The following is a 19669-nucleotide window of genomic DNA, read 5'->3' as shown; positions in this document are numbered from 1 at the left end:
TTGTATGCCGTCAAAGGGGTATCCAAGCAAGTTACTTGAAAATTGATGTGTTTAATGGACCGTGATAAGTATTTGTGGCAACCCGTATACTTTAATATTTTTACTTTTTTATTCAATTATTTCCAGAAGCTTCTCGGCCCTGGCTATTTCGGTAGCTGGTTGTTAAACTAAGAGATAGATAGCAGTAACTGCTACTCTTCCTGAAACCCATCGAGACAAACTTGGCGTCCTGCGATATGTAGGTTATGGGATAGCACTGAGGTGTGTGGTTTTGCTTGCGAACAAATATTTTTAATCAACGAGTCTCAGCATAAAAAAAAGCACGCGAGGAAAATCGGCGAGATTTCATTTAGTTGAATAGAGCCGAATTGCTCCAAAACTAGTTTTGTTATTTTTCTCCTATCATTAAGTATCCTCGGATCACTAAGCCTCAAATACTAGCACAACGCCATCATCACCCGCCGTAATAATCCGCTCGCCCGTACTTCCCTGGACAAATCCCAAAACACCACCTCCTTCTCCGTCTCCTCTATGGCCTCTCCACTCCTTTACCAAACTGCTTTCCGTCGAGGAAGCTGCGCCTCGGACGTCCCACCTTCGGACTACACCGTCCATCCCACAACTCGTCAGCAACCAGCCATCGCCGAGGCCAGCTACAAACTCGGTCCTCACGACACTGAACTCCTCATGCGCTTCGCGAATATGCCGGCGAACGGCGAATTTGCGGGCTGTGTCGTATACCGCTATACTACCATCCACACTACCTGCCGCGAGAAGTGTCTGCTTCGGCGAAAAGCTAAGCGTCTCAATTCCATCTGACTGTGTCTGTAAATCCGCAAGGATATTACCACCTTGTGCGCTTCCAGCCTCAGCGCCCTTGGCTTTAGTTTTGCTCTGTTTGCTGTTCACGGGTTGCGTGTCTGTGCCTAATCGCGGTAGACCCACTATCTTGATTGCACCACCTGCACCACCGACAGCGACGAACGCGGATTTCGGGTCAATGGCAACTGAGTACAGACCCCCTTCAACGCCGAAACGTTGGTCCTGGCCCGTGAGAGAAACTACCGTCTGGCCATTATCATTGACCAGGTTTTTCGCCGCCGCCTCACCCCACACATCCCAGACATACAACGAACTATCCTCCGACACCGTAGCCAGGAACGTTCCATCAGGCGACCAAGCACCCGCCGTGCAAGATGCAGTATGTAAGAAGTAGCTCTGCACAATCTGCATCGGGTTCGACGAATCCGAAGCATCGATCGTGTACACCCACACGGAACCATCTGAAGCACCTAGCGCAATCGTATTCGGGTATTTCGACGACGGACACGGCGACAACCAATTCACCTCCGGCACCTCCTGGGACTCAGCCAAGAAAGCGAATGTGGGTTTATTGCGTGCGTCGACGGATAGTTGGTATGTGCGTAATCTACCATCCATGCCTCCTGAGACCAAGAACTCTCCATTCGGCAACGTGAACGCCAGCGCGTTGATCGAGTCGCTGTGCCCCTCAATCGTAAATAGCGATTTTAACTCAAAACTCTTCTGTTGTTGCGAGGGATCGGCGTTATAGCTAGGAGGTAGAACTGGGCGGCCGACTACGGGGCTTGTGTCGAATACATAGCCCTTCCCTGGCGCATCGTCGCCATCGCCTTCGCTGCCTCCTGTTGCGATAAGTGAGGGTTGGGTGGGGTGTTGGGCGATCGCGAACACGGAGTCTTTGTGTGCGTCGAAGTAGGCTATGCTGTCGTTATGTAGGGTGATTTCTTCTGGCTCCTCGTCTGAGTCCATCGCTATGTCACCTTCTGCGTCTACAACTTCTTCAAGCGCATCTTCGGCGTCGAGCATCTCTGGCGCATCGTCCAGATCGTCTTGGTGCGGGGCAGACATGGTGGGAGGTTCGCTGTGGGTATCTGAAGAATTTCTAAAAGGGGGTATATGGTAGTAGTAAGGTTGAAATGAAAAGCAGAAATGGGAGATCTTGTTTTATAAGTTTCCTTCTTTTAGATATTTCTTTGTTTATTTATTGTATTGAGTTGTAACGGAAAGAAAGTTGTCGATGTGCTTGATAATCAGTCCAACTTTTTACTTTCTATGGTGGGGCAACATCTCGCCGAGCCCCGCCACGCCCGCCTTATTAGTGGGGATTTACCTTCTGCTTAAAATACCTCCAGCTATAAGGGATCGCCATTCAGGGGTTTTATGCGTAATGACGCGGATCTTCAAGGAACAGCTTCAATCCCTTAACTTTGGTAACTATATCTGGATTTTGTAAGTAAATAAGAAGGCGAATTTAAAGAAGCATAAACGTCACCAAGAGTGTTGAACGAACATATAAAATATATAATGTCGCTTATACATACTAATGTTGAATCAATCCTAACGCTAGGCCATGGTGAAAAACCAACTATATACAAAATAAGTCATGGCCATAAACTCCTGATGATGCGGGAAACCGAACGAGTGAAATGCTAACCCCTTCCGTGAGAATGTGGGAATTCTAGTCGAAAATTGTTTTCCTTTCTTCCGGTCCATCTAACCTTGACCGGGGAAAACCAGAAGAACTTAATGCGCCGTTACGGTGCCGACCAAGTTCATAATCAAACATACAGCCATAACGCACATACCATATATGGCTAGGAATAAAGCCGAACCTCTAAGGAACTCCGGACTAAGGTGTTCCATATCCAACCTCCACGTCTTACGCCAGCGCCACAGAGGCCTTGAGTTCTTATTCCTATTGCTCGAACCGCTCGCTGCGCTATGGATGCTGTCTACGCTTCTCCCTAAAAGACCCTCTTCCCCGTCGGTATTTTCCGTATCGGATGCGGAGACTGACAAAGCGTCGTCGTCTTCCTTGGACAAGCGCTGCTGATGGATCGAGTTTGGATCTGAGATCTTGTAGTAGAATAGACCAGGAAGAATGAAGCTAATGCTTGTGCTTCCTGTAGAGCCAACATAGGCTAGTACACGTTCTAAGGAGACGACGGTTAGAGCCGTAATATATGCTAAAATCAATATGATTGTGGTTAGAATGGCGAAACGTAGGTCGGAGATAGTTGCGGTGGACCCATGGTCTGATCGGGACTGCGCGGGATTTGGAAGAAGTGGTCGACCACCTGGGGAGCTTGTTCGCGTCTGTGGATTGGACGCATCCTTTGGCCGCCACTTTAGAACTGCGTCTACGGATGCTCGGCACGGGTGTATCTGCAGTGGGATCGAAAACGTGACAAGAACAACTATGGCTGCTTTTGCGATTGTCGAAGCGATCGATGCGGGATCTAGCACAAAATATTAACATTTTCTAGTAGAGAAACATGTGGATATTGGGTGCTTACACATGGATACAATGTTGCCTATGACATCGTTGCCGAAAGTGAGATATCCGGTAATAGCGACTAGCACATATATACCGGCAGCGGAACCGATGCTAGTAGATATCACACCCATTATACTAAGAATATGATCAGTACGAGACCTAAATGTATTAGTACTTGGGGAACATACTTCTTTGGCGAATTGTTCGATATTTCGTTGAGAATTGAAAACATGTTTTGGTGACAGGTGTACGCGAAGATAACCACAGGTAAAGTAGCCAGGGCTTCCACAGGACCTCCCCAAGTAATGATACGAACTTTATCCCTAGGGGCGAGCACATCCGAAGCGAAGTGATAGACAACTAGCACGATCAAATATCCAATGGCGACGAGAGCTACAATGCTGGTGTACTTGAGGGAGTCTAATCGTCTCAAGAAGCTTAGCGGGATGATGGCGAGCATGAACGCCGTGATCCAGAAATTGCGGTCCATCAGAAAGGGTATATCAGCAGCCATGCCATTAAAACCTTCCATCACACCTGGCATCAAGTCGCCGATAATTATCATATAGGATACACCAACTCCGAAACACTTGATCGCGATCGCGGCATCGAATATAACGGCGGCGTTGGGGTATGTCAATTGAGATAGGGCGAAGAAAGATGAGGAGCCTCGATCGAGATATCGCGCGCATCGAGATTGGAGGTATAAACCGAAGGCAGACATAAATCCTGACCATAGGATCACAATAACTCCGAGCACAATTCCGAAGTGTGACATGGCCGAGGGCATCGCCAATGTACCAGCACCAATGACTGCGAATCAATTCATGTTAACTTCTTGCGCACACTATTATTGTTGGTATAGAGTCTGGAATGACATACTGGTATTGAGCAGATTGATGACGCTGCTGATCATAGTGGCCTGCCCTCCCCCGGTCTCCTTTGGGCGACCACGAGCCCTTTTATGCCTACATAATGGCGTAAATGTTAGTTCTCAACGCTATCAAGCTAAGTCGCACAAGATTTGAATCTGGACTTAAATAAGGGCACATACCTTGACATGTCGCCTGCGGAGGCGGAACCCTCTCCAGATATAGTGGAATAGTTCGGCATCGCCTAGACGGCGGTCTATGTATGCATCCAATAGTTATCTTCCTCGGCAGCAGTCGGGTATGCTGGAGATTTGCTTTTATCTTTTATTCTGTATTCGAAGCTGTATTCGAAGATGAAATGACCCCCTCAACGACAAACCGCTCTCGTGCACGCGTGGCTCGTTTCGCTATCTTCGCTTTTCCTCCCTAACCGCCGCGACACGCCTCGGATGTAATCGATAGAGGATATAACGTAGAAGGGCTATCGGAGCGAATCGACGGCGGTGGTGCCTCTTACATTTGACCGTGTATTAGAAAAAGCGATGAAGAAGATTAGAATTTGAAATCGAACGGTTTGCGGTGTGACGCCAGAATTGAATTTAGGTTCAGCTGACAGTTGTCGTCAAAGCCACCTCAATCTCCCCCAAATCTGGAGACTGCGATGCATTTGGTTACCCGCTACTGGGTGCTACGGGGCGCTCCTGTCCAATCAATATTGTTTGCTTTTCTCGTTAGGCTATTAACGGCTAGCTTTCCAGGGCTTCCGACAGGGGCCTTGAAGCTTCCAAAAAACCGGGGGAATCAGCTCAGCCTTATCTTATCGTTTAATGATCGATCTTCCTTTCTTTCCTACATGAACCTACTAACATACATGAATGCATGACGAGAGACAATTAGATTGGAGGAGTTTATGTCTATTGCAACCCTCTTTGAACATTGAAATTACCTTTAAATCCACATTGCAACCATAATCTATCCATTGGTTTCTCTGCCCTTTCCCCATAACTCGGTGAACACCCATCCACCATGGACACAACAGAATCAACATTAGACAACACGACATTGTCCACCATATCCCTCCTTGAAGCGCGCCTGCTACGCTTAGAACACTTACTTTACGGCCATACAGTCCAACAACCCCAAACATCAGCAGTCCGCAGCCTGCAAGAGCTAGAGCACCGATTCGGAATACTTCTCCAACGGGTGCGCGTCTACGCTGAGCTTCTTAAACTCTGTACGCTCTATTCCCTTACAAACGCCATTTATCTTTACGACGCACTAACATATTGTGTCTAGACAAATCCCAACCAACCCTCTTCCAACCCCAACCGCCCTCTTCCCCACCATCGTCCCTCTCCCCCGACGCTCTCCGCTCCGTCGTGCTAGCCGCCGCATCTTCATACCCAGCGACCGCGTCTGCGTTGACCGCTATATCTGACACACCTGTTCCCGATCCAGCGCACACGGCGGCGCTCGTCGCGCTTCTACCGCGTATGAAAGGTGTTGAAGCTACCCAGATCGCGCAGGTAGCTGAAGTCGCGGAGCTGAGAACACGGAGTGAAGCGGTGGTGCGGAAGTGGTATGAGAGAGATGTGCTAGGTTATTCAGATTTCGTGGCGGGTGTCGAGAGTAGAGTTGAAAGGGCGGAAAGGGTTGTGAGGAGGGTTGAGAAGGTGAGGAATGAAGTTTGAAGAGGGTAGGATACCTATGACAAGGATTGCTACACGAGTTACCTCTGAACGCGTGTGGTCTATTGCGACATTTACAATGTTATTGATGCCGTGAAGCATGGGTAACCTTTGCGAATACGACGAAACTAGAGGGACTTGAGAGCATATCTCTTGAAGTCTTCAGTTCTAGTGGGTACTACTTGGAGATATCTTCTAGGCCAGGAGGGATTATGATTGCGTTTTGCTGCAAGCACAATTTTATACCCAAAGCTGAAGCAACTTAGTTGAGAGATAGTTGATTGAGGCTAGTGTTTGTTGGTTACATATTACAGAGGGTAGACCAACGTACATTCTCACATATCAAGTATTTCTTCATGTCAGCGAATAAAAACAATAGTCTATAACCAATACGAGATTATATATCAGGCACAGGCTCTATTGCTCTGCCGCGATTCAGCTCATACCAATTCTTTGTGGGGGATCGGATGCCATCCAATTTGGAAGTAGATTCGGTGAAGCTAAGTATGCTGACTATCGCTAATAAAGGCAAGAGGATTCTATATTGGGGTACCTCATTTACCATCCAGTGGCTTAGCGCTCGAGATCATTTCGTAAAATTCCATGGCGTTTAAAGGTAATTCCAATCTCGGTTCGTTAACGCGGCAGCGCGGCACAGATGGCATTTACAGAAGTACCAATGTACCTTTGAATCTACAATTCGTAAGTACTCTTCCAAGCCACTTGTGGCGACACATTCACTAGCTTTCCTGACGGCGGCGGCAGCCAGCGGTCTGATACAAGCCGGTCTTGAAACTAAAGCGGTCCTTTTTCCGACTATATTTTAATTACTCTTTGTAAATACGCGTATTAAAGGACTCGTACTAGATTCAAAATAATATATCATAAGAACTAAAAGAAAATGGCAGAATTCCCAATGCGCAGTTTATCCCCTTAATGTTAATTTACGGGATATTACGAGAGGGAGAGCATAATGCCTTGCCGGACAACTTTTCCTCCGAGAGCGATTGGTGCTTTGGGTTTGTGAATCAATCGGAAAAGGCCTCAGGTGAAGAGACCAGGTTGGTGGATGCAAAGAATCCGATTGCTCATTAGGGATTTAGATAGGAATGGCATGCATGAAAGATCGTAATAAGTTCAGACACCCGAATTACCGTTCGTCTTTTTGAAGGATGGAGAAGTGTACTTAGCTAAACTTCTTGGTGTGCTAGATGCGAAAGGTCTGTGCTACTTGGTATAATTACCAAAGCGGGAGTTGCAGAATGGGTTTAGGTACTAACTTCTTTTTGACTTGTTTGAGAAAATGTAAGAGATCGTTGATGAAGCGAACTGAATCTCGATCATAGCATTAAGTAGAGGTGGAAACTCGTTGATACCATGTGGCGGACGCCGCCATTCTCCCGTATCATAGACAGGAAATTATGACTTCAAACCGGGTTACGAGATTCTTACTGTAATCCGTCGTCCTTTGTGCATTTGTTTCTAACATTGAACATATCGATGTTTTAATCATGGCGATCCTAGCTACGTTCCCACTTTGAAACGTGCCACCATAACATCAGCTGCTAAAAACCGCGATATGTGGTTCAGACGACTACCTTACGGAATGTGAAGAATCAATCTGCGTCACAGTAAAGTAATATCTGTAGTAAGAACACAATCAGACTAGCCAAAAAATAGCCCTATCTTACATCATTGCAACCCTCTATAGCGGAAAGCCCTGCAACAGCGGGAGTCTGACGAACAACGTGAAACTTCAATCGATCTTTACCCCTAGATAGCGTCACCTTGCCCGCCTATCGGAAGAGGGCGTATCTTCTTAATTAACTGCGCTGACGACTCGACAGGAAAAAAAGCAAAGATGCATTTGGAACGGACCTACCCAATCGTTCGATGCAAGTATGTATATAGAGTAACTGTGCTACAGCTTTAGTGTCGGGTGGAACAATGGCTTGGTTGTAAAGTGTTAAGAACGCGTGATGTAGATCCGAGCAAAGAATGTATTCGTTATCTACCCACGTACCGACGTAGCCAGGTACCTAGGATAGATAGTTAGATCGCACAGAAGGATCAATAATAGGCAGGAGAAGCTTGAGACTTCTTTTTCATTTTCTCGTTGGTCAGGCCAGCTAACTGTTCGTTCTATAGATTTTAGCCTGTCAGTACGCACCAAATCATCCAAGCTGCTTGAGGTCCCGAGACCTTGCATCCTTGGCAAGACCTTGGAATCCCAGGCGAATCTCAAACAACTACACAGCCAGCATGCAACTCCGTCTTCCCCATACAGGGCCAAATCACAGGCCACCCAACCATCGTCAATTCGGCCACTGCATTCCACTCCATTGCCGCCACCTTATGTAGTCTCGGACCGTCGATTCGTTGTGTTCCTGCTTTAGCGCCATAGGCACGAAAACAAGCTAGCGATCGAGGATACTCTTGGGACACCCCTCGCCAGTAAATATTTCAGATACCGTAGGATTGTAACAGACAAACTTAAGTCCCCTACTTTTGTGACGCTTGACCGATACTAACTACCTAGGTACCTAGATAGACTAAAAAGCGAATAAATAGGATCCAATGAAAAAAGATGTGTTTGTGTTTCCAAAGTTGGAAAATGCTAAGAACCTAAAAATCTAATCGTTGTAGCATCGAAGGTCTAGTTCATTGAACTTCCTAGTCAAATCAAAGTCGGAGGACAAGGGTGAAAGAGGGCGAAAAGACAGTGGAAGTAGAAGATAACCAGGCCCAATTGGGTCCACCGAGGAAAACTGACTAGCCTTATTAAGTATCGGCTAGGAACGCGTGCAAGGTGCAAGGGGAATTTCGTAAGCCCCCCGATTACTCTATTCCAAGGGCCTCCCGTAATTAATGTTAATGGTGGTACAAAGTTTTAATCTCGTCAAGTACATTAGATTATGAGTGCATGTTTAAGCGAAGTCTTGTACCTTTTTCTCAACTCTGCAGGCGCCCCTGATGTACCCCTCGGTTCCTTTTCTACCGTTCATTACAGCTGATTCGTCAGAAATCGGAGACTTCTATTACGCTACGTTCTAGTAACTTGGATGTACCTAACCTTGGTACCTGCCATAGTGGTTTATTCCACCCTTTTCCACTCTTTATGTTGTACCACCGCCGGGACGCACGCTCCACTTAGCCCATCCTCCCATCCCCCTTCCCCGTTTGGTTTGATTGCCCAGTTGCTTGATTTGATTCCTTTCACCTTTCCCACCCATCCCTTCCTATTCCTTTCTAACGCCTCTTTTTTTTGTCCCTTCTTTTCAACAACCCCCCATTCCCTCTATCCCCCCCCGTCATCGCGAAGACGAGCCTACTCTGTCAATCATTTTATTCGATTCTCAGCCAGGCTTTGCAACCGTGGAACGATCCAACTTCGCTTCTCACGACCGTACATATTTGCAATTGGTAGTTTTCCAGTTAAGGGTTTTTGGCGCCGTCAGGAACTGCGAGGAGAAAAAGGAGCCTTAGTAGTATAGAGTGTTATATACTTGCTACTCCTTAGAAAAAAAGACAAGATTAAAGAGAAGGACACATAAGAGAATAGGAGAAAGAAAGAGAAGAACACTACAGAAACCAGGCCGATTACCTTCCCCACGTTTCTCGCCTCCGTATAATTCGATTCGTGACTATATTCGATATCGATATTGAAATCATTCCCACCTCATCCCTCGCCGAATCAAGCGGAACGCATCTAATTCAACCGGGTCGGCCCAGGTCTTAACTCGAATAACCAAGGAGTTAAACGACAATATAGACTTCTCCACGCTCCTGCTATAGGCTTTCTCCACCACCCATCCGACACCCATTATTTTCTTTGCCGACTGGACTGGTTTGCATCTATCTTACACAATTGACTTTCGATTCTTGATTTTTTTCTTGAATTTGCGGGAGACGACTTTTTTTTTTGACAAATTGCTGCGAAGATACCCGACGAATATTTAATGCGAATTCTCGAAAGCACGCGGTCGCATCAGCCACTTATCCATCCGATTACCAACGGCGCGGCACGGCACCAATTTTACTAAGACCTTGCCCTGACTGGACCTGGCCTAGCCCTTCCCAAGGTTCTTATTTAGCGGCCTAGTACCCAAAAGAAGCTCGCCAACGTTTCTTCAGCGGCGCATCTCAATTGCTCGTCCTTTCCCAAGATACTTTCTACTTTCTCATCCCACTCAACGCTCCAACTTTAGTCACTCCTTTTAGGGAATTAAATCCGACCAATATCTTGTGTTCCAAGCTTAGAGTCGTAACCATAAAACCATTCAACCAAACTCAATCCACCGACTATTCATCTATTGGGTTCCCACTCCTGCAACCATCAACGAGCACAGCCACATTTTGCCTGACTGACGAGAGTGATCAACAAAGCACCACGAACTTGCTCTCGCCCACATATCGCTCCAAGTCGCATGTCCGAGTGGCCAATTGTCGTTTTACAGGTTTCATTAATCGACAGCATTGCTAAAGCGTAAAGCTTTTCCTCTTTCCTTATGCCCTCTTACGGCTCTCTTCATTCCCCTTCGCTACGCAAAATGGAACATTCGAGGGCGAGTTATGGCCGGAAAGGCATCAATATGTCCAATATCATCGGTGATCCATTCGCCTTGGCTACGACCTCTATCGCATTGGTATGCTCAGCCCAAATTCTCTATTCATAACCTCATTCTTCACTCCGTATTACGTATTCAGGGGTATCTTGCTAACTATCGGTCTATCTAGCTCGCATGGGTAATTTCCTTTATCAGTTCTATCATCGCACAAATACAATCGACGCCCAAGAATCAATTCCCTCCCTATTCGTGGTTCGCCGTTGTTTTCCAGCTTCCCTTAATAGCTGGAATATTCGTTGCAGTTGCATCCGATTCTATCCAGACTTATCATGTCGCGATTGTCGGTTACCTGGCTTGCGGTCTTGTTGCTACCACTTCATCTGTGAATGCGCTAGTCTACTCTCCGGAAGGGGCTAGAGAGGCTGCTGCGGCTGGCTTTATCTTGCTCTCCATGGTCAACGTAAGTACAATCATATCCGCCACGAACGCATGTCTCTTAACCTACATGCTGTGGCTTTTTATTAAACGGAATTTGCCGATTAACCATGTATCTAGATTGTATGGATCTTCTATTTCGGGTCTGCGCCATCTGCCGTTCCGCGCGCGTACCTAGATTCTTTTGCTCTAGCCAAAGAATCAACCAACCGACAAACGATGAATGGAGGATATGGCGGTCGTCCCGAGACGTCTACGTCTGTCCAACCTCCTCAGATGTACACCTCAGCTCAACTCAATGGTTTCGAGAACCCATCGCCTGTCGGTGGTTTCAATGGCAATGCTCCGCGTAACTCGGGCGGTGCATCCGGCTTCCCTGGCCCTATTAACAAGGCTCCATCGCCTGCTGCTCAAAATGAGGCCGAAATTGCTGCCCCTACTGAATACCCGTACCGTGCGAAGGCTATCTACAGCTACGAAGCGAATCCCGATGATGCGAATGAAATTTCGTTCTCCAAGCACGAGATACTCGAAGTCAGTGATGTAAGCGGACGATGGTGGCAAGCAAGGAAAGAAAGCGGCGACACAGGTATAGCACCCAGCAATTATCTCATATTATTATGAGGTGGTGGTTAAGCTCGGGAGTATTTTGCTTTGCATTCATTCGAATTGGGATGATACCGTTTCTATGGGATCTTTGAGTCGCCCGCGAAGGCGACCATGAGAGAGTGGATTGTATTTGACCAGGTTTAGAAGATGTGCTCAAAACACTGGGGCCATGGACACGCGTTGGAGTAAAATCGGGTATCAACATTGCCGGATGTAGTCTTTTTCTCGCTTTTTCCAAGGCTTTATTTTCTATTATTATTCCACGATGGCCGGCTTATTGTTTATTGTTTTTTTTTCTCTTCCCTTCCAACTTCTCTACTACACCCGCGTCATATTACCCCCCAACGGCGTGAGGTACACAGAGTCCCCCCTTCGATGCCCTGCGCCATGATCATGCAGCTCGCGCCGCTTGTATCGCCCGCCTTTTCAGAGTACATATATATAGTTTTTAGTTGAACTGGCGTGCAGGGCGGAGAGGGACGGAGCCTTTCGAAACGAACGGGGGTTATTTAACGAACGTCACGCCATTGGTTCATACGGATTCCAGGAGATATAGATGCTCTGGTACCAATCAATGAAAAAAAAGACCATTAAAAAAGGCAGTTCTTGATGTGTTGATAAGTGATATCAATATGTGGGCGTGTATTCAGCAAGGTGTTTTGGGGGCGTTTTCTGTACGATTAACATTGTGTTTGAACACCTTTCAAGCTGATAGGAGCATAGCCGAGGCTATTGTATAGTAGGCACTTTAAAAATGGCTATACCTAGGTTTCATTGCATTTTACTGTTTTTTTCTCGGTGAGCTACCTTGTTAGGGGTGACATGAACACTGCTGGGGCCTGAACTATGAATGACTCGCCAGCCATCAGACTGATGGGACCCTCGCAGCCGCGTCAATATCAATATCAGAATCGTGCCATGAAGACAACCTAAGGACATGGCCCCCATTAAACCCCTCCCTATGCGGATTCTTACGCTCGCCACCATCTTCTCTCATGCAGAATCAATATAAATATTGACACTCTAGTTCGCGACCCGACCTCAAAAGGGTGCACATTGTCTCAGCCGCATACTCCCTTAGGGTATCACATAACCACCTAATTGTCCTGCTTACTAGCCTGTTGGCCCCCTTACTAATTGCCACCTCGAATTCATCATGGCTGGATAAATGTGTATGCAGCACAGGACCCCGTGTCTTAGAACCAGCGGAGCGGTGTAAAGGCCGCAGGGTCCAAGACGAACCTACCCCTCGTTCCGCTAACATAACACCAGACAAAATGGCGCCTCGGATGTGTCCATCGCAGGGTTTCCGGGTTCAGATCCGGCCATGTCTCGTCGGGCCACCCTCTTTTTAGTAATAGTAGATACCTCCGTAAATAGTATCTCCGGTCCTATCCTACTACTCAAGCCACCGCACTCGTACTATCCAACCTCTTCCTCAACTCCCTCTCCTTCTGCAGGACCTCAAGCTCTAATCTCTCCACACTATACTGCAACGCCTCCTTCTGCCGGGCCTTGATCTTGGCTTCGATGGCCATTTTTCGCTGTTTTTCTTTTTCTTCTTCGCGTAGGTCGCTTAGTTTTTTCTTGCCTTTACCGGCGGTAGGGGATGAAGATGGAGAGGAGGGGGAGGAGTGTAGGAGTCGGCCTTGTTGTAGCTCGGAGCGCGCTTTTAGGGCGTCGATGCGTCGCTCTATGCGTGCTACGTGCGACTCGGCGCGGTCGAGGAGGAGCGTTGTTGCGGGTCCGATTTCGTCGCGGAGAGAGGCTTCGGCTGCTACTAGGGTTGGTTGGGGAATTAGTTCGTAGTGCTGTTTTTTGTGTTAGTGATTTGTATGTGTTTATGTGTGTAGGTAAGATAGGTAGAGGAGGTAGGGGTGGATGGGGAACGTACGCGCACGCTCTTGAGAACGTTTACAAGGCGTGGGTAGTCTGCTACGCCGGTGCCGAGAGTAGCGACGGAGGACTCGAGGAACGAGAGTGAGGTGCGCAATGCAGCCACGCAGTCTCCGTATGAGGCAGAGCCCGTAGAAGTTGTCGTGGTTTCCATTGGGGGTAGTTGTTAGAGCAGCCGGGTGAATTGGAGGTATAGAGGTTTGAAAGTGGGAAGTGAAGATGAAATACTGCTGTAAGTTTATGATGTAAATTGTTTACAATGCGACCGGGTGATTGATAGCGGCCGATGCGGGGCTTAGGCGGGAAAGTCTAGTGGGGGTTTTGACCTAGCGTTAGGGAGCTACAGCTGAGCCAATACAGCCCTGATCAATTAATTATCTCCCTAAATAAACACAGCAATTAATTCTATCATGGCCGTTGCCCATCATTTGTACAATTATACATATTCTTCCGTCAAAACCCTCCGGATCTTTGATTACTATGCAGAATAAATCGCTTTTCAGTGTATTAGCGGGAGACCGGTGATGAACGGGTCGATGCCCTCTTCTCCATCGCTAACACTTCATGTAATCTGAGTCCTTTATACCGTCGTAAGAACTCATGAATAGCAGCAAAGGAATCGAGACCAAAATTTGTCATATAATGACACGATAGATCACCCGATTGTTCGGCTTTGATGAGGGCTATACAAAACCACCAGAAATCCATAGCATGTTTTACGAATCCTGTCAATGTTCTTTGATCCTGGCTGTCCTTTTTCATCAGTGTCTCCCAGAGTGATTTCCATCGCATGCAAGCACGGAGATATTGCTGAGAGACCATGGAGAATGGACCATTTCCTCTTGCTACGATGATGGATGTACCGAGACCTACACATTATTAGCATTTCTATTCTATTAATTGTTAGCATACTACTCACTATTAATGATTATCGCTAGAATCTCCGGCGTAAAACGTTTATATACTTCATGATCCGGCCCAGGCCATGAGTCCTGAAGAAGAAAAGAGATAGCGTTTGCTAACGATTGGGGTTGTGGTCCTCCTGATGGCTCTAGCGACAACAATCGGGCGAACTCTTCCACTGTTTCTGCCTCGTATATTTCTCTTCGACAAGGCATATCACCAACCATCTCAGCTGTATAAACCTGAGCATGGCCATTGAAACAACATACCAAGAAGCAATTGCTAAATTGAATCCAATGCGCAATTCTGTTGTTCCCGTTAGCCTTCAACCATATTGAGTGTGAAGTTAGACCGACTTACCGAATACCTGTCTCCTCTTTGATAAATTGGTCCCAATCCGAGGCCGTATACCCGGATAGGTCCAATTGGTGTTTGGCCTGCAGTACACCTGTCATTTTTGTCGCAGCAACTAAATAAGGATGCCTTTGGACTCGTATCCTACGGCGAGTGATTTCGTCGTTCCTACTATTTTGGATGACTGTTATTGAAAATGCTGCTTGAAGGATCTCTAGACTATCGCCCATATTGCTCGAATTGTTGTTTGGCTCGGCCAGTCGCTTCATATCGGGATGGTTAAAGATATACTCTTCTGCGACACGGAAGAACGAATGTGCTGAAATAGCATCGTCCAGTGGCACCGAGAACAACGCCCCATAGAGGAAAACCGCAAGTAGGAGGGGTAACGAAACTTTCTCGCAATTAAATGTCGGAGGGTGTATGATGGGATGATAAGGATGTATGTGTTGGAAGCATACCGCGAGGAAATATTCGGCATTTTGCGCAGTGAAAACGGACCGAGCAAGGTCAATGTTGAAATCCAGCTCGCTCGTAACACCGTTGAACCTCATAACATGATGGGCATCAGCTAATTGTTTAATCAATTCTTCCAGCCGGGCACTTAACATAGTTGGCTCGAATACAGGATTCTCGACGTCTACCGAGTACCCGTCGCCTAGGTCCAAGGAAGGGTCCAAATAGAAACTAGACATCCAAGCGCCCGAATCCTGGGGAAAAGGTTCGTCTTCAAATGCTGCCATCGAAACTGGCATGGTTTCTCCATCGATAACACTATCGGCATTTATATCCTGGACTACGGCTTCCGCTGTTCCGCCAGCTAGGGGATCGGTCATCCTCAGGAGCCATTGGTCCGTGTTTGTAACTGGTGAGTCCGTCGACGTCGGCGCAGTCAAATCATCCACTCGTAGGTACGAGCAGGTGAGACCACGAGACCGACACCGCGAACATGGTGTTTCTAAATTGCATGTAACCTTGCTTTGCGAGCATCTATCGCACGCTTTCGGCTTTTTACCGCGTTTTGCAGTGGGAAGATCGATATCGGTGTCATCTTTCACACAGCTCCGTAGGTGCCGGCGGGCCACGTCACTAACAAAGAATGAGTATTTTATTCATCACCATGTAACTAGCAGTTATATAGAATACTTACATTCTTACGAAGCTTTTCGAACAGGAAGGGCAGACAATTACACGCTGACTATTATCTATCAGATGTTAGCAGAGCTATCTGATAGGTGGAATGGGATATTATGTACGTGTCGCCTCATGCCGACGCAAATGACTAATACTGGAATAGGTCTTATGACACGCAGTGCATTTCAATCGAGATACGGCTTCCTTCTTTGACGAACCGGGCATATTAATTGGTATAATGTCGAGAAGAAAAGAGAAATAGGATGTCTTATGTGGGTTTTTCCCCGCGAGTGGGTTTATCTCCGAATCCACCCACGATCATGTGGGCTTTATCCCGATAGATGGGTCTTCTTCCGAGGCGCCCCTTAGAAGTTTTACTGACTAGAGGAGCTTATGACATACGTCTAATAGTAATTATTTCTAAGAAAATGCGCAAATTAGGATTCATCATTAATCCAGCCCAGGCCTGTTTCATGTTTGGGGCTGAGTAGTCGAGTTGTCCAGTTGTTGATTGTATACCCGTGATCTGACTCTGCCTCTTTCCGCTTCACACCTCATATATTCTTTTCCACCGATGTCTTCGGCAATAAATATGAATAGCAGCAGAGCCATATGCAGATTAACGAGAGGTAAATCCCACAGGTAAATGCTTCCAACAATACTCTCTAACGCCCACATAGTCTCGGCTTTTTCATCACTCCCTACTCGGCTACTCTATCCATCGCTACAGACGTCTTCTTATGGCATCCGAAAGTATAGCCCCTCTCAACCGAGGTGCTCAAAGAGTAAAGCACTCTCAACAGACAGGGAAAAGACAGGTTTATTAGAATATACCACGTACGAAACCACATGACACTAAACGAATTAGTATCTCGCTAATCATTCGACAGTGCTAAACTCGACCAAATCGCCGCCTGGGCACGTAATGGATCATTCTGGCCCTTGAGTTTCGGGTTAGCATGCTGTAGTATAGAAATGATGCACGCCTCAATGCCACGATACGACCAAGACCGACTCGGAATCATCTTTCGCGCCTCACCCCGACAAGCAGATGTTATGATCGTCGCGGGGACCGTTACGAATAAGATGGCATCCGCCGTTCGCCAGTGCTATGATCAGATGCCCGAGCCGCGGTGGGTGATCAGTATGGGGAGTTGTGCGAATGGAGGTGGATATTATCACTATAGTTATAGTGTCGTGCGTGGAGTTGATAGGATTCTTCCTGTCGATGTGTATGTCCCTGGGTGCCCGCCGACTGCTGAGGCGTTGTTACAGGGGGTATTTTTGTTGCAGAGTAAGATTAGAAGGACGAAGGTGTCTAGAATGTGGTATCGTCGGTAGGCCTTTGGTGGCTTGATGCTTGCGCTTGCCTGAGATGTTTTTTATCATACAGTCATATGTATTAGAATGGGAAAAGAGTTATCGATAGAAATTATGTGTAAATAAAGCGGCATTGGTGAATGGATCGCCCTTCGATGCTGGTATTTAATTCTCTAGCGCATTGTTAACTATGCTTCCACAGAATATCATGAAAGCTAAGAGAAAACCCCCTATTCCAAAACCACCTTGAACATCTTGCTTGGCAACCGTCCAACTCACTGCAACGATCAAGCAGACAAGGAAGCTTACACATCCACATATAAAAAACACGAAGTTATCTATTCCTTCGGCGAATTGAATGCCCCATCCTACCGACATTCCCGTTATTTGGCATGGAGTTAGCTTCGTTCGTAATTTCTTCGGTATCCTCTTGTACAAATCTGGAAGAACGCTGGCATGAGTTGGATTCTCGAAGAAATGGACGAGCATGTTCGGTCCAATTGGCGGAACTAGCTGTGCTGGCATGGGGTCGTATTGGTATTGGTCCTTTAAATCTTCAGGAGGCAGCGCGGGTTTGGATCGTACGGAGGCTATTTCCGTACGATGGACGTCAAACTAAAGGTGTTGTATTAGTTTTTGATGTATATTTAAAAGTCCATGAAACTTACCTGAATGAAATGAATGCCATTCACTTTTCGTAGCCACAAGAGGGGAAGCCGGCGCCGCTTAGTATGATACAACATCCGTAACAGAGAGAAGAAATCCTGATCTGAAAGTATTGTACAGATTTCTTGTTGATAAAGCTTGGAGACCCAGCGTCCAAATGGAAGGCAAGCTAGCAAGTAGTTGTGCTTCTGCTCGAGATTCGTTCCAGATTTTTGACGACACTTTCCAGGTTCCCAGTAGTCTTTCCTTAGCCAATATCGAGGAAGCCTTGTGTCAAGAGCAATTGAACGTTTATCAAGCGGAGGCGAGATGTCATTGTTTGAGCCGTTGCCTGGGTTTGAATTGTTTGACTTAATATCTCCCTGTTCTCTTGATTGCATTCCATATTTGGATAATAATTTTTCAAGATCATCTAGGGCACCGGGTTGATACTCGGTATAGTCATCGTAAAGCTTAAGACCACAATTCTGTTTTTTGTTGGTATTTTATAAGAACTCAGTAGGGGGGTTTCTTACGCATGTCCAAAAGAGTCGCTTCGTCTTTTTATGTTGGCTTTTTCTACTGATAGAAGTAACTAAATTTTTGAATAGCATCCGTATGGAATCGATCCGTGTAACTCGCAATGGATCAGAGTAATTGCGCTCAACAAAAAATCGGACATTCTCCCTGAAACAGTAAAATGGTTCTGCCTCAAACAGGAATCCCTTTATTGCAATGAACCGGTCCACGTCTGGTGGTTGGTCGTCATCTGAATCGGATTCATCGCGTGGCTCTTTCTCGGGGGCGTTGTTCTCTCCAGTCGACTGCCCTACCGCAGACAATGGAAGCCAGAATTGCTTATATATCTCTTCTGCTAGGTGTCGGCGCTTTTGCTTCACGAACTTGCTTACTCGGATCTCGGAGTCCACCGAATCTCCATTAGCGTGCTTGTTACGAGCCAGATGGAGAAGATCTAAGCTATATCGTAGAATTAAAAGGGATATCTGCTCCTTCGCCTCCGCCGGAGACGCTGATCTGAGAACCACCTGGGGCCATAAATCTTGCAGATATCCATCGTGTAAAAGGCCGTCAGTAAGATGCTCGAGAGCTGTTGACGATTCGACCGTAGTGGCGGAAGTTGCGCTAAAAGTATCCGTGTCATCAAATAGGAAAGCTTCTACGGAAGAGGCTTCGTCGCTAGAGTCATCTTTGTTGATATGTTTGCTGCCCACTTCACTACCGATAGGTTTTTTCAAAATGGTGGGCGCGGCAGCGCCTCGTGGCCTGCGGGCATGAGCGCCCTTCCCAATGGCTGTTTTATAACCGCTATCAACATAGATAGGAATTTCTGGGTTGACGTATGCTTGTCCTGCGTGATTCTGGCAGGCAACGCCAACTGAAAGGGTTCGTGTTGTTACCTGATGTCCGGGCTGGCCATATGCGGTGCATTTGTCCACTGAATGCTTGTAATACAAACAACGGCAAGCGCTGTAAATTTCCACGAGTTGATAGCACATGGCCATCAGTTAAACTGCTGATGTGTCATCGGGTATCTCTCTATGCCTATCTTCAAGCGGCTACTGAGAAAACCGAGGACTTTAAGATTATATAAATATTCGCCTAACTCTACCGTGCGACGCTGTTTTGACTTCTATTTGTTGTCATGGCTGAGCTGAGTGAGGGCGAGGCTTAGTGGAGCACAGCCCCTGAATGACGGAATAGAGACATTTTTCACAATATCCCGGATCCGCTAGAAGGCTGTGCAACTATGCATATGCAAGGACCGTAGAAATCTTTCCATACCGAGAATCGCCATTCTCCCAAGCCTACATGCCAACTGATTTGGCATAGGAAAAGTATATGCCGATAGACGACGGTCCTGGAGATCCAATAGGCACAGACTTATAAAGTTTCTTGTTCGGCCCT

General features: G+C 46.8%; 9 protein-coding genes across 9 annotated transcripts; 4 read left to right on the top strand and 5 right to left on the bottom strand.

Moving 5' to 3' along the window:
- Positions 1 to 248: 248 nt before the first annotated feature.
- Positions 249 to 2115, bottom strand: F4822DRAFT_391165 (WD40 repeat-like protein). Its single transcript, XM_051457095.1, has one exon. It carries the CDS (start codon positions 1888 to 1890, stop codon positions 424 to 426), a length of 1467 nt encoding a protein of 488 aa, XP_051318243.1. The 5' UTR covers positions 1891 to 2115; the 3' UTR covers positions 249 to 423.
- Positions 2116 to 2322: 207 nt separating this feature from the next.
- Positions 2323 to 4998, bottom strand: F4822DRAFT_391164 (transmembrane amino acid transporter protein-domain-containing protein). The gene is made up of 5 exons (XM_051457094.1): positions 4374 to 4998; positions 4202 to 4287; positions 3508 to 4132; positions 3339 to 3454; positions 2323 to 3281 (listed from the first exon to the last, which is right to left on the bottom strand). Exons 1-5 carry the CDS (start codon positions 4430 to 4432, stop codon positions 2566 to 2568), a joined length of 1602 nt encoding a protein of 533 aa, XP_051318242.1. The 5' UTR covers positions 4433 to 4998; the 3' UTR covers positions 2323 to 2565.
- On the top strand, positions 4999 to 6439 carry F4822DRAFT_391162 (uncharacterized protein). The gene is made up of 2 exons (XM_051457093.1): positions 4999 to 5425; positions 5488 to 6439. Exons 1-2 carry the CDS (start codon positions 5218 to 5220, stop codon positions 5880 to 5882), a joined length of 603 nt encoding a protein of 200 aa, XP_051318241.1. The 5' UTR covers positions 4999 to 5217; the 3' UTR covers positions 5883 to 6439.
- A 2466-nt stretch (positions 6440 to 8905) lies between these two features.
- Positions 8906 to 9460, top strand: F4822DRAFT_129953 (uncharacterized protein). Its single transcript, XM_051452698.1, has one exon. It carries the CDS (start codon positions 8942 to 8944, stop codon positions 9371 to 9373), a length of 432 nt encoding a protein of 143 aa, XP_051318240.1. The 5' UTR covers positions 8906 to 8941; the 3' UTR covers positions 9374 to 9460.
- A 969-nt stretch (positions 9461 to 10429) lies between these two features.
- On the top strand, positions 10430 to 11506 carry F4822DRAFT_425673 (uncharacterized protein; the record flags this gene model as incomplete). Its single annotated transcript, XM_051460382.1, has 3 exons — positions 10430 to 10525; positions 10617 to 10907; positions 11003 to 11506. The coding sequence occupies 3 exons, from the start codon at positions 10430 to 10432 to the stop codon at positions 11504 to 11506; spliced, it is 891 nt and encodes a 296-aa protein (XP_051318239.1).
- Positions 11507 to 12686: 1180 nt separating this feature from the next.
- F4822DRAFT_129949 (DASH complex subunit Spc19) lies at positions 12687 to 13644 on the bottom strand. Its single transcript, XM_051452697.1, has 2 exons — positions 13386 to 13644; positions 12687 to 13302 (listed from the first exon to the last, which is right to left on the bottom strand). The coding sequence occupies exons 1-2, from the start codon at positions 13539 to 13541 to the stop codon at positions 12895 to 12897; spliced, it is 564 nt and encodes a 187-aa protein (XP_051318238.1). The 5' UTR covers positions 13542 to 13644; the 3' UTR covers positions 12687 to 12894.
- A 1-nt stretch (position 13645) lies between these two features.
- F4822DRAFT_129948 (uncharacterized protein) lies at positions 13646 to 16126 on the bottom strand. The gene is made up of 5 exons (XM_051452696.1): positions 15901 to 16126; positions 15795 to 15849; positions 14651 to 15733; positions 14307 to 14596; positions 13646 to 14256 (listed from the first exon to the last, which is right to left on the bottom strand). Exons 1-5 carry the CDS (start codon positions 16001 to 16003, stop codon positions 13895 to 13897), a joined length of 1893 nt encoding a protein of 630 aa, XP_051318237.1. The 5' UTR covers positions 16004 to 16126; the 3' UTR covers positions 13646 to 13894.
- F4822DRAFT_129964 (uncharacterized protein) lies at positions 15953 to 17191 on the top strand. The gene is made up of 2 exons (XM_051452699.1): positions 15953 to 16615; positions 16669 to 17191. The coding sequence occupies exons 1-2, from the start codon at positions 16425 to 16427 to the stop codon at positions 17117 to 17119; spliced, it is 642 nt and encodes a 213-aa protein (XP_051318236.1). The 5' UTR covers positions 15953 to 16424; the 3' UTR covers positions 17120 to 17191.
- Positions 17192 to 19619, bottom strand: F4822DRAFT_129991 (uncharacterized protein). The gene is made up of 3 exons (XM_051452700.1): positions 18280 to 19619; positions 17767 to 18231; positions 17192 to 17713 (listed from the first exon to the last, which is right to left on the bottom strand). The coding sequence occupies exons 1-3, from the start codon at positions 19264 to 19266 to the stop codon at positions 17264 to 17266; spliced, it is 1902 nt and encodes a 633-aa protein (XP_051318235.1). The 5' UTR covers positions 19267 to 19619; the 3' UTR covers positions 17192 to 17263.
- Between the last annotated feature and the right edge of the window lie 50 nt (positions 19620 to 19669).

This window comes from Hypoxylon trugodes (genome assembly GCF_022578975.1).
Source record: "Hypoxylon trugodes strain CBS 135444 unplaced genomic scaffold F4822scaffold_2, whole genome shotgun sequence".
NCBI classification, from domain to species: Eukaryota; Fungi; Ascomycota; class Sordariomycetes; order Xylariales; family Hypoxylaceae; genus Hypoxylon; species Hypoxylon trugodes.
Note: the sequence above shows the minus strand (reverse complement) of the source record. Positions and strands in the feature narration are given on the sequence as shown.